This window comes from Anabrus simplex, chromosome 12 (genome assembly GCF_040414725.1).
Source record: "Anabrus simplex isolate iqAnaSimp1 chromosome 12, ASM4041472v1, whole genome shotgun sequence".
Lineage (NCBI taxonomy): Eukaryota > Metazoa > Arthropoda > Insecta > Orthoptera > Tettigoniidae > Anabrus > Anabrus simplex.
Genome location: NC_090276.1, coordinates 57868625 through 57883637, shown reverse-complemented (window position 1 = coordinate 57883637; position 15013 = coordinate 57868625). Strand labels below are relative to the sequence as shown.

The 15013-nt window shown below is 36.6% G+C and overlaps 2 protein-coding genes across 2 annotated transcripts; one reads left to right on the top strand and one right to left on the bottom strand.

Annotated features, from left to right (window-relative positions):
* Window positions 1-1095: 1095 nt before the first annotated feature.
* On the bottom strand, window positions 1096-2096 carry mRpL34 (mitochondrial ribosomal protein L34). The gene is made up of 2 exons (XM_067156834.2): window positions 1899-2096; window positions 1096-1798 (listed from the first exon to the last, which is right to left on the bottom strand). The coding sequence occupies exons 1-2, from the start codon at window positions 1934-1936 to the stop codon at window positions 1420-1422; spliced, it is 417 nt and encodes a 138-aa protein (XP_067012935.2). The 5' UTR covers window positions 1937-2096; the 3' UTR covers window positions 1096-1419.
* Window positions 2097-2471: 375 nt separating this feature from the next.
* AP-2sigma (adaptor protein complex 2, sigma subunit) lies at window positions 2472-13425 on the top strand. Its single transcript, XM_067156509.2, has 4 exons — window positions 2472-2626; window positions 3985-4134; window positions 9546-9719; window positions 13026-13425. Exons 1-4 carry the CDS (start codon window positions 2624-2626, stop codon window positions 13125-13127), a joined length of 429 nt encoding a protein of 142 aa, XP_067012610.1. The 5' UTR covers window positions 2472-2623; the 3' UTR covers window positions 13128-13425.
* The last annotated feature ends 1588 nt before the right edge of the window (window positions 13426-15013 follow it).

Below are 15013 nucleotides of genomic sequence, written 5' to 3'. Positions count from 1 at the left end.
TAGAGGTGTAATCGATGAATACTACATAACTAGGGTTATATAGTATTAAATTTCCTATTATTCATGTCTTATACATTGTTACCGTACTGGCTATGATCACAAAGATATTCATGATTTTGGATTTTTGTTACTAAGTCCAATCAGCGCCGAGTAACCAGAAATGGGTAAACAGTATTTAATGAAAATCGGTATGTAAAGTCGGAGAATAAGAAACTACAGTTTATGGTATAAAATATTTTACAAATCACAGAGTCGAAAGAAAACTAAATGTGAAGGCCTACAATATAGAAAGCTCATAACATTGATCAACAATAACATTACATTGACCATTGTTTGTCGTGATGTGCTTTGTGTCATCTGTTGCCCTTCATCTCCGGTAGATAGGATTATTGCTGCGTACAGAGTATTTTTTATTTGATTCACGTCGCACCGACATAGATAGGTTTTATGGCGACGATGGGATAGGAAAGGGCTAGGAGTGCCTTAAGCCTTAATTAAGGTACAGGTCCAGCATTTGACCCGACAATGGGGGTTCGAATCCACTATCTCTCGGATGCAAGCTCACAGCTGCGCACCGCTAACCACACGGTCAACTCGCCCAGTCGTACAGAGTGTAACAGCCTGCCTGAATATTGATGGGAAGTAGCTGGGGAGTTAGATAACTTTCTTCTTTAGCATGACATTCCCGTGGTTTATAAATTTTATGATACTACCGGTACGTAACACATTGGATCATCATAGCATTCGGGATATTCAATCCCTACTTTGAGGCACTGATTGGAATGAACAGTGTGAATATTTCGCGGAATAATGGCAGATGAGTGTTCATGGCAATCTGCGGCCTGGTCATCCCAGCTCTGGAACTTTGGACTATTAGATTGGCACCGCAATCTAACCGCAGCACTGTTCGTTAAAAGTGATAAAACGTGCGGCTTTCCATTTGATCGAGTATTTTATATGATAGCATTGCTTTTAATCGCTACATTCATACTTACGTTTTTGTAATGACCTATGTTGATTTCAGGTTAAGAAAACCACAAAGTCAGTCTTTCTGAGAATCCCGTAGCGAAGCACGGGTACATCAGCTAGTATAAAAATAAATCAAAGGCAGTCTGCAGAAGCCATCCACAGCAGTTCTCAATCTTACAGATTTTGCAAGTTTACTAAAATATTTGCCTGTAAGGCAATTTACGGATAAATTTAAGAACAAAGTAATTTTATTATCAATGCTCGTAAGTTATGTCGTCGTAAATTATAAAGCCACTAAGCATCTTTCCCATTCCTCTTTTAACAAATATACATACTACACAATATACTGTCAACATTAGTGAAGAAATATTGACATTTCAGAGCATCGAAAGGAAAAGAAAACCACTGAATACCAATGTGCATAAAAGTAATGTCACGAACTAAATAACACTAATGAGACAGTACATATCGGCCCTTTAATATTCTACGCATAAGAATTCGACGACCAGGCAGTGTCGACATTCGTTTTCGCCAGCCATGACGCTTAATGCGTTTGCGCTCACTGGGTCTAGGAAAATGACATCGTACGTTCGTTCGAACTTGGAATAAATTCGGCAGGCTGTTTGTCTGAAGAAGGGATGTAGAAGCCATTCCAGGAAGCTGGCGAGATAGACATCCTTGACAGTTTTGAGGCGCCACAGTTGTAGTTATAAAATTGGAAAAGCCAGCAACAGAGTGTAGTTGTCGCACAGCGGATGACAAACTAGGCTGTGGGGCGATGTTCAAACGAGATGCCACAGACGATAGCTGTCGAATAACAGGTAAACGCCTGTAGAATAAAACATCTCTGTTTAGTTATTTCGAATTTCCACAGTATTCCACTTGATCTTGCAAATGAAAGGTGTACGATAGAGAAGTTCTATACTTACGGCAAATACTTCAATAGGAACGGAATAACCTGCGCCATGTGAATTTCGGGAAATGAAATCACGATTCCAGTCGACTCCCTGAATCTCCTTCTTCTTCCTCTGCTTTCTTTAAAATTTAATGGGTTTCGCTAATAGCGACTCCCTGAATCTTTTGGTTACTGTATTTGTGTATACTCCCATATGCGAATTGCGAACAGCAGTTGTTAACCAACCAGTATGTGCAAGTGTAAACGTCAGAAACATAACGAAGAGGAAGTCTTGTCATGATTTTAGAAATTAATATAGGTCTTCACTGGCAAGGAATTATTCGCTGTAGATATATATTTGTAATCTCCTTCTTGATTGTATTGAAGGATGATGGGCTATACCAATGTCACTTGGAAGTAGAGATCTTGTATACGAATAAGTTGGTACATGTTAATTTTCGTGATATCGAAATCCCTTGTGTTTGTGTAGAACGTGTATAATTTTTCTGGTGTTATGATAATTAACCATGTATTAGTGACAATTATATTATAAGGTTTATTAATGACATTAATTATTTATCCACAACGTATTTATTTCCTTTATTTCTTATCACTCACGTGTCAAGTTTCGAATGGCATGGGTTGGTACGAAAATAATTACTTCCGGAACGGAGCGCTGTAAACGAAGTTGAATGGCGACAGCGATCTTCTGCTGAGGGGGTGTATCAGGCAATAGAAGTGCAAGTGTCACTTTTAAAAATGGTACGAACTGAGTAGTTGGTGGTGACTATAAATCTATCTGTTACTGAGTTCGTTTGAATGCTGTTCTTTATTATCTTGGTTATCACCAAAATTCTATTCTCGATGCTATTTATTTAAACTTAATGGAGGTTATAAATATACAGCAATAAGTAATATTGTAGAATTGTTTGCGAAGTATTTTGTTTTGTCAGAATCTGAAGATGAACATCTTGGACAAGAGCCATAGATTTATTTGCCATGTTGTAATGAGAATTAATATTGTATTCGTAACTGCAGTAGGTGTTACAGGTCTAATTTAAACATTGTGGCATATTTTGTTTTTGTTATATCATTAACTAGGGCTCTGGTTGAAGAAGGCTGTCTTTGTAGCCTTGTTAGTATAAAACTGAAGGTTGCGGTGTTGAATTCCTGCACAGTTTTCAACATTTTATAGTACAATACTCAAATTGGGAGAAACCCATGTTGGTGGGGATTAATAGCAGAATCATGAATTGGTGAATAATTATATGCATTTTAGCGGCATGGTCCATTAAGATAACAAGAATGTATTTTGAATTGAATAAGTGTAACCCTTTTTATCTACTTGAATTCTGAAGAATAATCTGTATGACACTATAGGACCTTAATTTATCAGGTCCATGGTAACGAGCATAAAGTCTGTGAATTTTATGTTTAGAGAAAGTCTTTTTCCTTGTCATTTATAATTATATTAAAATGACTTTCATTACTGTATCCTTGTTTTGTTTTTTTACATAGTAGATTCCAGTTCAGAAATATATTTTATTATTCTTATTATTAAGGCTGTACACCTGTGGTTTGTATCATTACTTTACAAATAAATTGCTGGAGGAAATAAGACCTATAGGGATATCCATTTCACATATGTGCCTTTATACATTTAAGATTGTAGCTTTTAACAGGGGACAAGGTTGTAATAGCTCTCTTGCACATTCTGTATAGTGGATGAAACCATTCCAAAAACAGATTTGAAGGAAACTTTGAAGCATCAAAGCTTTCCATATTCATGTCTAAAATCCAGCACCTTTGCATATGAATTGATTTCTGTAAATTTTTGTTTTCCCGTGATTCGTAAGTTGTCCGTAAATCATAAAAGCATAATAAAGCATTGCGCTCCTCAATAGGAAGGTATTGTGTAATATTTCTCAGATTTAATGCACATTCTTCATAATATTATTAAAATTCTCCCAGATATGTGTGAAATAATACCTTAAAAATACCCTTATAATGTGAAAAACGAGGTTCTTCTTGTTATTGTACCTTAAAAAATAATTTTTGTATTTTATAATCATTATGTTCCATTTAAACTGTTACTAGGGTTTTGTGCTATTTTGTTTTAGATTCGATTCATTTTGATTCAGAATCGAGCTGGTAAAACCAGATTGGCTAAGTGGTACATGAACTTTGATGATGATGAAAAGCAGAAGCTGATAGAAGAAGTCCATGCTGTGGTGACAGTGAGGGATGCAAAGCATACCAACTTCGTTGAGGTAATATTTCTGATTAGTTTAAGGAATGATTTTGTTTTTAATCCACAAAGTAATGTTATAAATTTAATGTATACTTTTAAATAATTTTAGGATTAAAAAAAGCAGTCAACCTAGGAGTTTTATACGACTTTTAATATTGTAGGGCACTCAAACTAGAGATTTATATGGAATCTGAACCACTGAGACTTTCTTAAACATAACCATGTTATAATGTAGGCCTTGTCCACGACTGTGAATTAATTCATTATAAAATAATTAATACTGTTACCAGTCAAAGTTTTGCTCATGAACAGATGAGATTTTCTTCTGAAGACCTGGAGCAAAGTTCTCTGCGAAATGTAATCTTGGTTTGTGACACGGCAAGAGCCCAAAACTAATTTTTTGGAGGTTTATTTAATTAGCAATTAACAAATGTCGGGACATGTTTCGTCCTTCGTGGAGGACATCATCAGCGGAAATACTTGTAAGATAAGTAAAATAGACAAAGACAAATACATATTAAAATATGATTCGGGTTACCGCATACGTCAAGTTAAAATGCACGATGAAATTTGGATTGTGTTCTTAAAATGCTGGATCACAATTGTTTTTTAGTTCTGTTAAAATGAAGGTGAAATTGTTTAACACACGTAATCTTTCCACGACAATTTTTCTCCATGTGTACAGTTACAGTGAAATATTCCGCCTGCCTCATAACCTAACCAAGAATTGTCAACAACACAGAATCACGCCAACAAGAAGAGCTCGATCATCGTATTCTATTGGAACGATTACATGTGTTAAACAAGTTTATCTTCATTTTAACAGAACTAAAAACAGTTGTGTTCCAGCATTTTAAGAACATTCTCCAAATTTTATCATGCATTTTAAATTGACGTATTTGGTAACCCGAATCGTATTTTAGTGTGTTTTTGCTTTTGTCTATTTTACTTACAAGTATTTCGGCTGATGGTGTCCACCAAGAAGACGAAACATGTCCCGACATTTGTTAATTGCTAATTAAAAAAGAAATACGCCTATTGTAAAGGTGGAACCTCTGACTGTACTTTAAAAAAAGTATACTAATGACAGTACGGGCTTTGCAATGACATTTATTTTATGTAAAAGCCCAAAAGCTTATTATCATGTCTTACAATTATGGGCTATGAAAATATCAATTTAATTACTTCCTTCAGGCTAGCAACCCATCAGAAGGACATTTGATTGCTTTCAAGTCTTGCAAAAAGAAAAATGCAAGACCGTAATGGGTCACATGGCCCAATACTTGGAAGGAAGATGATGATGATGATGATATTTTATTAAGTTGTATTCCGTAACTCGTTTCAGAGCTTGCACCATTTCACCACCCGACAACGCTGTGAAGCGTTGTGGAATACAACTTAATAAAAGTTGTGACTTTTAACAGTATTAATTATTTCAAAATGCACTGAGACTTTACTTTTCATTTCCAAAATTCCACATGTATCAATTGGTATTCAAACCTTGGATTGAAGCTAGTGATGAAATAATTTTATTACTCTCAAATCTCATAGTCAAGAATGGTCATCTGACCAGTGACCAAAAATGAGATAATGGTGGATTCTTGATACAATTTTAACACACTTTTTAATATTAATGGTGTTTCATTGAGATCCAGTTTCAGTAGTGCCCATCTGGCTCAAGATCCAATTTGGTCACTTCACCTATGAGGCCAGTTCTCTTTGTGGAACGCTAGCAGAATATCGGCCTCCAGACCTAAGATTGCGGGCTCAAATCCAGCAGATGTAGTCTGGTTTTTGCAGGGCAGAAAATAAATCTATTGGGCATGCCATGTGTGATGTGTGCATGTATATGAAATCTCTGGTGATGCATTCATTGTTTTCTCAACAAAATTAATTGAAACTCAGCAATAGGTTGCCCACTTGAGTACCAGATTTCTCTGCTGTCTGGAAGGAGAGTAAAATGGTACATTAAAATTGACATATCTCAAAATCGCCACATTTGATAGTCGAGGCCATTCCGTTATTATTTTTTTACAAGTGAATGAACTACTTAGGAACACGCTGCAACTTCATTTCTTTCTCTTCGTGCAAAGTTTTCTGTGTCCAACACTCCTTCCAGTGTTCGTTGGCCTGCTTCCGATCTTCATATGTCCAGGCTCTTCTTGTTTTCTTAGTTCTTCCTGCAGCTTGAACCCCTTCCCAGTTTTTCACTGTGTTCCTAAATGTATTCCTTTCTAACAGTTGGACGTCCGAGATGTTTAACCTTTCCATATCCTTCTTTGTTTCTTTAATCCATGCCGTAGTGGTCTTTTTCTTCCAGAAATAATCAAATATCTGTTTGGTAAGTCGTCTGCATTAATTTGGTACAGATTTCCGAGAAATGAGTCTCCTTTACTTCGAGATTAATTAGTTACTACTGATCTGCGTTTAGCGCAGTTGCCCAGGTGGCAACTAGTTTTTTCTTAAATGATTACAAAGAAATTGGAAATTTATCTAATATCTCCCTTGGTAAGTTATTCCAATCCATAACTCCCCTTCCTATAAATGAATATTTGCACCAATTTGTCCTCTTGAATTCCAACTTTATCTTCATATTGTGATCTTTCCTACTTTCAAAGACACCACTCAAACTTTATTGTCTACTAATGTCATTCCACGCCATCTCTCCACTGACAGCTCGGAACATACCACTTATTACATGTTATAAACCTAAATTTTGGTCCGTATTGAAAAATGTTTACAGTTCAAAAAATAATAAAGATGTTCATTAATCCATCTATTCAATATTTTATTTCCACTTATAGTGGTTCCATAAACACAATAACACTTATTTGGGACATGTTTCGCCCTCAATTTAGGGCATCTTCAGCCTAAAATAATTTGATGTATCAAATTTTAGCAACTAGCTAATCTTTTAGCTTCCATATGTAATATTATATGTACTTTTGAAGATTATTTTAGGCTGATGTTGCCCTAAATTGAGGGCGGAACATTTCCCAAATAAGTTATTGTATTTATGTAACCACTATAAGTGGAAATAAAGTATTGAATATGGATTAATGAACACCTTTATTATTTTTTGAACATACCACTTACTCTAGCAGCTCGTCTCCTTTCTCCCAAGTCTTCCCAGCCCAAACCTTGCAACATTTTTGTAAAGCTACTCTTTTGTCGGAAATCACCCAGATCCCCAAAAGGAACTTACACCCCATCAACGCAGTATTTAAAACTGAGAGGACTTTTCCTATTTGTGAAACTCATAACCTGACTTTTTACCTAGTTTATCATCATAACATTGCCTACTGTCCATCTCACAACATTATCAAGATCAGCGGTAGAGTGTCGGCCTCCGGATCCCAAGATAGCGGGTTCAAACCTGGCAGAGGTAGTCGGATTTTTGAAGGGCGGAAAAAAGTCCATTCGACACTCCATGTCGTACGATGTCGGCATGTAAAAGATCTCTGGTGACACATTTGGTGTTTACCCGACAAAATTCATTAAATCTCAGCCATAGACGCCCAAGAGAGTTTCGGTTTACTCGGTCTGCCATCTAGTGGGGGCCTAGAGTAAAACGGAACGTCGAAATTGACGAGCAGACAGCCAGATGGCGTCAAATTGAAATGTCTGCACACGGTAGCTGAGGCCATACGATTATTATTATTATTATTATTATTATTATTATTATCAAGATCATTTTGCATTTGCTCACAATCTTGTAACTTATTTATTAGTGTGTACAGATTAACATCATCTGCAAAAAGCCTTATCTCTGATTCCACTTTTTTTCACATATCATTGATATATATATATATATATATATATATATATGAAAACATAAAGGTCCAAGATTCTTTTCACTTTCTGGTAAACTTGGGCAGCATAATGGCTTCAAATAAAAATGTGTCTACTACACAGAAGTTGAAGCCATAAGATTATTATTATTATTATTATTGCCACCTTGCTGTTTGTGGGTTGCTATAAATTACAAACTGCATGGTACATGTATTACTTCATTGAGGGTTACAAATATATTGCATAAATTACCACAGAAAAGTGATTTTCTGAAAGAAACGGTCTCTGCTTTTTACGTGAATGCTGGTGATGAAAGTGTGGAAATGGAAAGTACAGTAAAGCTTTCAACTGTACAAACAGAACTGCACTTGTTGTGTTTATTCATGCAGAGATGATGACTTTTTTTTTTTAAAGAATGCACTTCTTTTTTTATTTCAGGTATACTATTTAAAATTACCGCAGTCTTATTTCCTGCCACACACAAACTGTTTCACACACACAATGTTCATGGGAAAAGTGGCTTTGGCAATCTTCAGAGCTCTTATTAGTCTCTCTTCTTGCAGAATGTTTCTTCAAGCATTGAGCAAACCACAGTAATCCAAAGGATTGAAGTCTGGACTGCCAGATGCCCTATAAACAACAAAAATGAAGTTGGGAACATTTGCTGGAAACTATTTTTGAGTTGTATTGGCCTTGAATGCTGAAGCAGAGTCCTGTTAAAAACTTTGCTTCCATCTTGTGAACAAAGTTTGGTTTATGGGCTTTACAGCAGAGCACAACACTGTGATTTGGTTCACTTTAGCACATTTCAACACATTTCTGACAGAAGTGAATGTCCAGAATGGCAACCATCGGTGACGCTGAGCTGTCACTTCGTCTGGATCAATGATATAATTATTCTGATAGTTAAAGTGCTCTTCAATGTTCATTTTCTCATCAGTAAAGAGAATTTTCCTATGACCATTTTGTACATACCACTTAAGTAGGGCTCTGCATTTGACCAGCCAGTAATAATAATAATCGTATGGTCTTGGCTGCTGTATGCAAGCATTTCAATTTGATGCCATCTGGCTGCCAGCCTTTAATTTTTGACTGCTCCGTGTGTATTCATAGGAAGTGTCCAGCGTTGCAACAAAGTATATTTACAACCTAGATCACTTCTTAGCGCCATGTATATTGTTCGTCTCGAAACGTTCATCTCTTTTGCCATCACCTTTTTTTTTTTTTTTTTTTTTTTTTTCCATAGGATTTGGCAGATTCTTTGTTTCACAGCATTGATGAGCTGTAGTGTCCTAGCAGACCTCAAGGTGGCTCATCAAGGGCAGTCGAACATACTCCCATTCTACTGATGCCAAGCTTCTTAAGAATATCAAATATATCTGAAGGCTGTCTTCCCACCTTGCGCAGCACTATTACAATACGATTTTTATAATGACCCTGTTCCATGCTGCAACAAAATCACTTTGGAGGTTCATGCAGATTGTTTTAGTGTTATTCTCTTATAAGTTATGCCATTAGATGGTGTCACAGTAGTGTTTGAACTTGTATATGTTTGTAACAATATTTATGGCTGGACTAGGTACATATAAATTTCTGAACTTATTTTCAGTTATTGTTTACTTAATTTTTCTCTTCCAGTTCCGCAATTTCAAGATTGTCTACAGAAGATATGCTGGACTATACTTCTGTATATGTGTAGATGTCAATGATAACAATCTGTGTTATCTGGAAGCTATCCATAATTTTGTGGAGGTGTTAAATGAATATTTCCACAATGTGTGTGAATTGGATCTGGTATTCAACTTCTACAAGGTGGGTATCTTGCCTCTGTAACATTTTATAGCAAAGAGTTCATTGTGGTGAGTTTTCAAGATGGTGTCTTTAAAATATAAAACTGTTTTGCATGTTTTTTGCAGCAGTTAGTTTTTTGAAACTGCATTTGTTCGGAGATTTATTGCTTCTACGTATGCATCATATTTACACGTTAAATTGTTACAGTGCTTGTGCCTGAAATTCAGGATATGGCTTCTTCATAAAATATTACTAGCTGTCAAGTACCTTTTAAATCTAAGAATTTAATTTTTTGTCCGTATTGAACTGAGAACGTAAGATAGGTAACTTAAAAGGGTTGCACCTGCGACTCGTCCATCTGCTTCATTGGGACACGCAAGCCTCCCCACCTCAGCAAGGTCACATGGTTCGCAGGGGAGGGATTTGGTAAATATGGTATAATTATCATGTATACTGCCTTGGTGGACTAGTGGTAGTGTGTCCAACTTGTGATACCGTATTCACATTTCCAGTTAGCCATTTTTGTTCTATACTCAGCATCTCTGTGGTACGTACAAATGTTCTGAGGCCACTTGGGACCACCGCTAACATTTATCAGCCTTCCTAGATTTTCATTGTTTGTGGATAAAATTTTCCATTAGCATGCAAACTATATATCCTTTGGCATTTTCAACAGTAATAACATTGTTCTTTGTCAACCTCATAGAGGAATGGCTTGCTCGTAAATATTCAAATAGTATTGTGTTTTTAACTCTTTGTAGTCTGTTGCTTTGTAATAATAATAATAATAATAATAATAATAATAATCGTATGGCCTCAGCTACCGTGTGCAGACATTTCAATTTGACGCCATCGGGCTGTCTGCTCGTCAATTTCAACGTTCTGTTTTACACTAGGTCTTCTAGATGGCAAAACGTGTAAACCAAAACTCTCTTGGCCATCTAAGCCTGAGATTGAATTAATTTTGTCGGGTGAACACCAATTGTGTCACCAGAGATCTTTAACATGCCAACATCGTACGACATGGTGTCGAATTGACTTTTATCCGCCCTTCAAAAACCAGACTACCACTGCCGGGTTTGAACTCACTATCATGGGATCCGGAGGCCAACACTACCACTGATCCCCAGAGGCAGCTTATTGCTTTGTGGAGTACTGGGAGTACTGGTATAAAACATCAGAGCAGAATTTTATTGCAATAGCAGATGATGTAGATGCAGAAAATGTTCCTACCCAACAAAGGCAAAATTTACTTGGTAAGCTCCAGTACATCTTTTATTATATATTTTTTTTTTGCGATCTCCCTTTTCCTCTATTACTGGAACTTCTCATTCAAACATATTGGTTCTATTTTGTCTGAACAGATTTCCAAAATGTTTTGTTTTCCTCCTCAGGATATTAGCTCTGAGTCTTCTTTGTTCCTTTACTTTTAAAACTTCAATCTTCTATTAGAGAGCTAACTTTCACAACCATTCTGCAGTACATTTGAAATAAATGCCTTCGGTAACACTCTCTCTGAGAAAGTTAATTACTAATGAAGTTCATTCCTCTCTGAAAGCTCATTTCACTATTGCAATTTTCCTTCTAATTTCTATACATCTGTTTTTGTCAACTTATTGTATTATGTTTCTTCCGTTTTTGATGCTGGGTGTTACCTGTTTTGGTCTGCAAACAGTCATAATTTTAGTTTTCTTGATAATGATATTTAACGCAAATGTTTTCAAAAACATATGAAAATTTGTATGTTACAGTAGAGCCCTGACAATCTTAACCCTGACAGTAACACGTCTATAAATATTGCTTTAGTTACACCACACGTTTCGAAGACGTGTCACTCATAGCCTATTATTTGAAGTTACATTAAAGTTACCAGATTGAATGAACAAGGAATAGAGGTGGTGGAGGGGATAACTCTCCCCTCCTTAAGAGGAATAGATGGCATTCATTCGCACAACACATCAGAAAAACGTATGGTGTTACTGTCAGTGTTAAACCCGAAATTTCAGTAATCCGAACAGAATGCGTGATACAGCGGAAAAGGTTAAAATGCCACTTGCAACAGTAAAAAAAAAAAAAAGTATTTAATCATAGATTGTACTTGAAAGCGATTATTTATGCTAGCATTTAGCAGAATTGAGTTCAGCAAAAGCTGGACACATTAGGAGAGCAGGAAAAGAAAAAAACTAGAGGCATTTGAAGTGTGGATCTGGAGGATAATGCAGAGGATAAGTTCAACTGAAATTAAGAGCAATACGTAAGTCCTTAGAGAGATGGGAGTCTGGTAACTAAAATTAAAAAACTTAAAATAAAATTTACCGGTCACATTCTGCTGCATGAGGAGTTCATTTGCAACATCATTGAAGGAAGAATTCTAGAGAAAAGAGGAAGAGGACGATCCAGAGTGTCTTATTTTAAAAACCTGCTTCAGAGAATGAACTGCAAGACCTATGCTGAGTTGAAGACTGGCTCAATATAGACATCTATAGCTGCAGCGACAGGGCTTAGCCTTTAGAATATGATGAATCCAAATGCAGAACAATACATTGTTAATACTGTAGTTCTAACAGTAGTCAAGCTGTAAAATAGAAATGACATACTGCAAGCACTTGTATTTTGAGAGTACAGCATACAATTTAAGTATCTTTCACATTTGTATGTTCACACGATTAGCTATTCTTAGTTTACACTGCAATAACAGCAGTGAAGTTTCCATTCAGTCTTGTTCCCCTTGCTCCTGTGCTATGTTTTCTCGTATACTGTTCTTTGTCAGTGGAGTAACTACAGTAGTGACACAGCTAGGACATCACTTTAGGGAACGGGGTGCCATTTGTTTGGCTCAAATAAACACTTTGATCATTTCCTTCAGTTTTGTTTTAATTAAAAATGTAGTAGTTATGTGTACTTCAGAAATACAACCCAAAGAAATCAGTTAAACATTTTAAGTATATTTAATGCTACATATTGTTTATATTACTTACTGAATTTGATATTGAAATGTTTAAGCTACATCCTAATGTTTGGAAAGGGCAACAAATTTCTGCTTGCCTGGGGCACTATTTTACTTAGTTATGCCACTAATGTATGTAGAGTATTATATGGTAGTTTATTTTCTGGATAATCTGAACATTCCTGAATCCGAGCAGACCATAGCCCCAATTAGTTACTGAGGCTCTGTATTTTCTGCATTAATATTATTTAAAAATCACAGATTTTGTGTCATATCTGAAAGTAGTTTGTAACGCAGACATTATTTACAAAAAGTCAAAATAAAAAGAATTTAATAAAATTATGTACCGTATGTTAATATGTATATTTCTTTTATTTCAGGTATACACAGTCGTGGATGAAATGTTTCTGGCTGGAGAGATTCGAGAAACAAGTCAAACGAAAGTTTTGAAACAGCTGCTTATGTTGAACTCACTAGAATAGTGAATATCACTTTTTTTATTTTATTCAATGTACTCATGTAATATAATAATGTACACATTCCATGTATAATTGGAATTAAGTGTTTGTGTGTGTGCAAACTGTTGAAGTAGATTTGTAAAAAGAAAAAACTTCGATCAAGTTATAATTTGTTACTTCTGATATTTTTGAGACCCTGTTTTGTTATGTTTGATAGAGCTCTTTACGAAATGAACTACCTGAATAACTGTAATATATTGCACAGCATGTACGTGTGAAGATTCTCCTAACGACGGTTAATAAATTATAATCGAGAAAAGTTGGTTATGTTCTTTATTCAAGGTTGTATTCCATTCTTGAAGAAAAATGCCATTTCATTGTCCATGGTCTACTGTTCGGTGTTTGTGGAACGTATTGATTAGTGGCTAATGTCCTTAATGCTCTAGGGCAGGGCCTCTCAAATGCCCAAAATCTCACGCATGCAAACAGCGGCGCAAGGTTGCTGTGCACAGTGCATCGGTCCGTCTCAGCTCGGACCAACGCTTTGTTTCTTGGCTACTCGGCTTGGATTTGGAGCGCTATGGAGCAAGTGAGGGAGACAGGCGTGGGGAAAGAGACAGTGCTATATCTTCAAATCGAGGAGTGGGGATCTGCACTCTGGTCAACCAAGCGAAGTCTTTTGCGTGGTGCACGCACCCTGAGAGGCCCAGCTCGAGGGAATAACAAGATACCTCTCAATTCTCGGGTAGAAAGGATTATTGCAGATTCCTTGCCCCCCATTCAGCCGGTCTTGGAGTAGCAAGCCTGTCTCTGATTCTAGAGGCCCTGGAATTGATTCTATGAGACATGATTACTACTACTGGCCTTGGAGGTGGGTTCACTGTGTCTCGAACATGAATCCATGAGAAAGAGCGATTCATCCTCTTTTAAACATTCATGCCATCTCTTGGCAGAACACCGAAAATACGATGTACTCTTAGCCATGTATATACATCGTGTACCAGGCACTAGTGATGAGCAGTGCTCTCGCTCGAGATTTACGTTGCAGATCTCAAGACCAATTCTCCTGTGCTGTGATATGTCCAACGTCCCAGTAACTATGAGCATAAGCTTGATTAGTATATCTTCAGCAGTTATTGTGCAGATAAATTGTCAGTGGTTCTGCCCGTTAATCTATTGAGCCCTTTAATACCATTAACAAAAGGAAAACAGAATGTCGTCATCTTAAACAGTTTTCAAGGGTTTTTAGAGGTGGGACATCTTAGCAAAATAACCCTGTGAAAATGAAAATCTACAGCTTATTTCCAGTCATTTGACCGGGTCAGGAATGAAATTAATGGAGCTCCCACAGGTGAAAACTTCTTGGAGAGTGTTTGCTGGAATGAAAGATGACAGGGAAAACTGGAGTACCCGGATAAAAACCAGTCTTGTCTCCGCTTTGCCCAGCTCAAATTTTGCATGGAGTGACTAGGACTTGAGCAACAGAACCCAGTGGTGAAAGGCCAGCGTGTTGCCCCCGATGCTATGGAGGCTCTTGAGTAACCCTGTATAATTTAATAACTGTAGATAGGATGTACAATTACCTTGATACCTTGCGAATGTTGTCGACAGGATAGTGTCTTGTGACTTGTGTCAGTGATATTGTGTTTTTAAGTGCCGGATCATCCCAGAAGTATTTCTCCTGACGTATTTTACCTCTCTTGAATGAACAACTTGGAGAGCTGTGCTATATGGCGTCTCTTCAAAATAATCCCATGTCCATGACTTGCGTTCCGTTTTGGACATAATCATAAAGTTGTCGCTTACAATTGGACACAATCACACATATTAAGTACCTAATTATGATGCAAATACTCTATAACATGGTTAGGAATTATTTCCTTCGTCGCCATAATGTCGGTAAACACAAG

Coding starts and splice junctions, on each gene's coding strand:
- AP-2sigma (XM_067156509.2), top strand. Junction 4,135..9,545: donor AGCATACCAACTTCGTTGAG/GTAATATTTCTG, acceptor TTTCTCTTCCAG/TTCCGCAATTTCAAGATTGT. Junction 9,720..13,025: donor TGGTATTCAACTTCTACAAG/GTGGGTATCTTG, acceptor CTTTTATTTCAG/GTATACACAGTCGTGGATGA.
- mRpL34 (XM_067156834.2), bottom strand. CDS start 1,936: ATGGCGCAGGTTATTCCGTTCCTATTGAAGTATTTGCC. Junction 1,799..1,898: donor TTCCTATTGAAGTATTTGCC/GTAAGTATAGAA, acceptor TTTATTCTACAG/GCGTTTACCTGTTATTCGAC.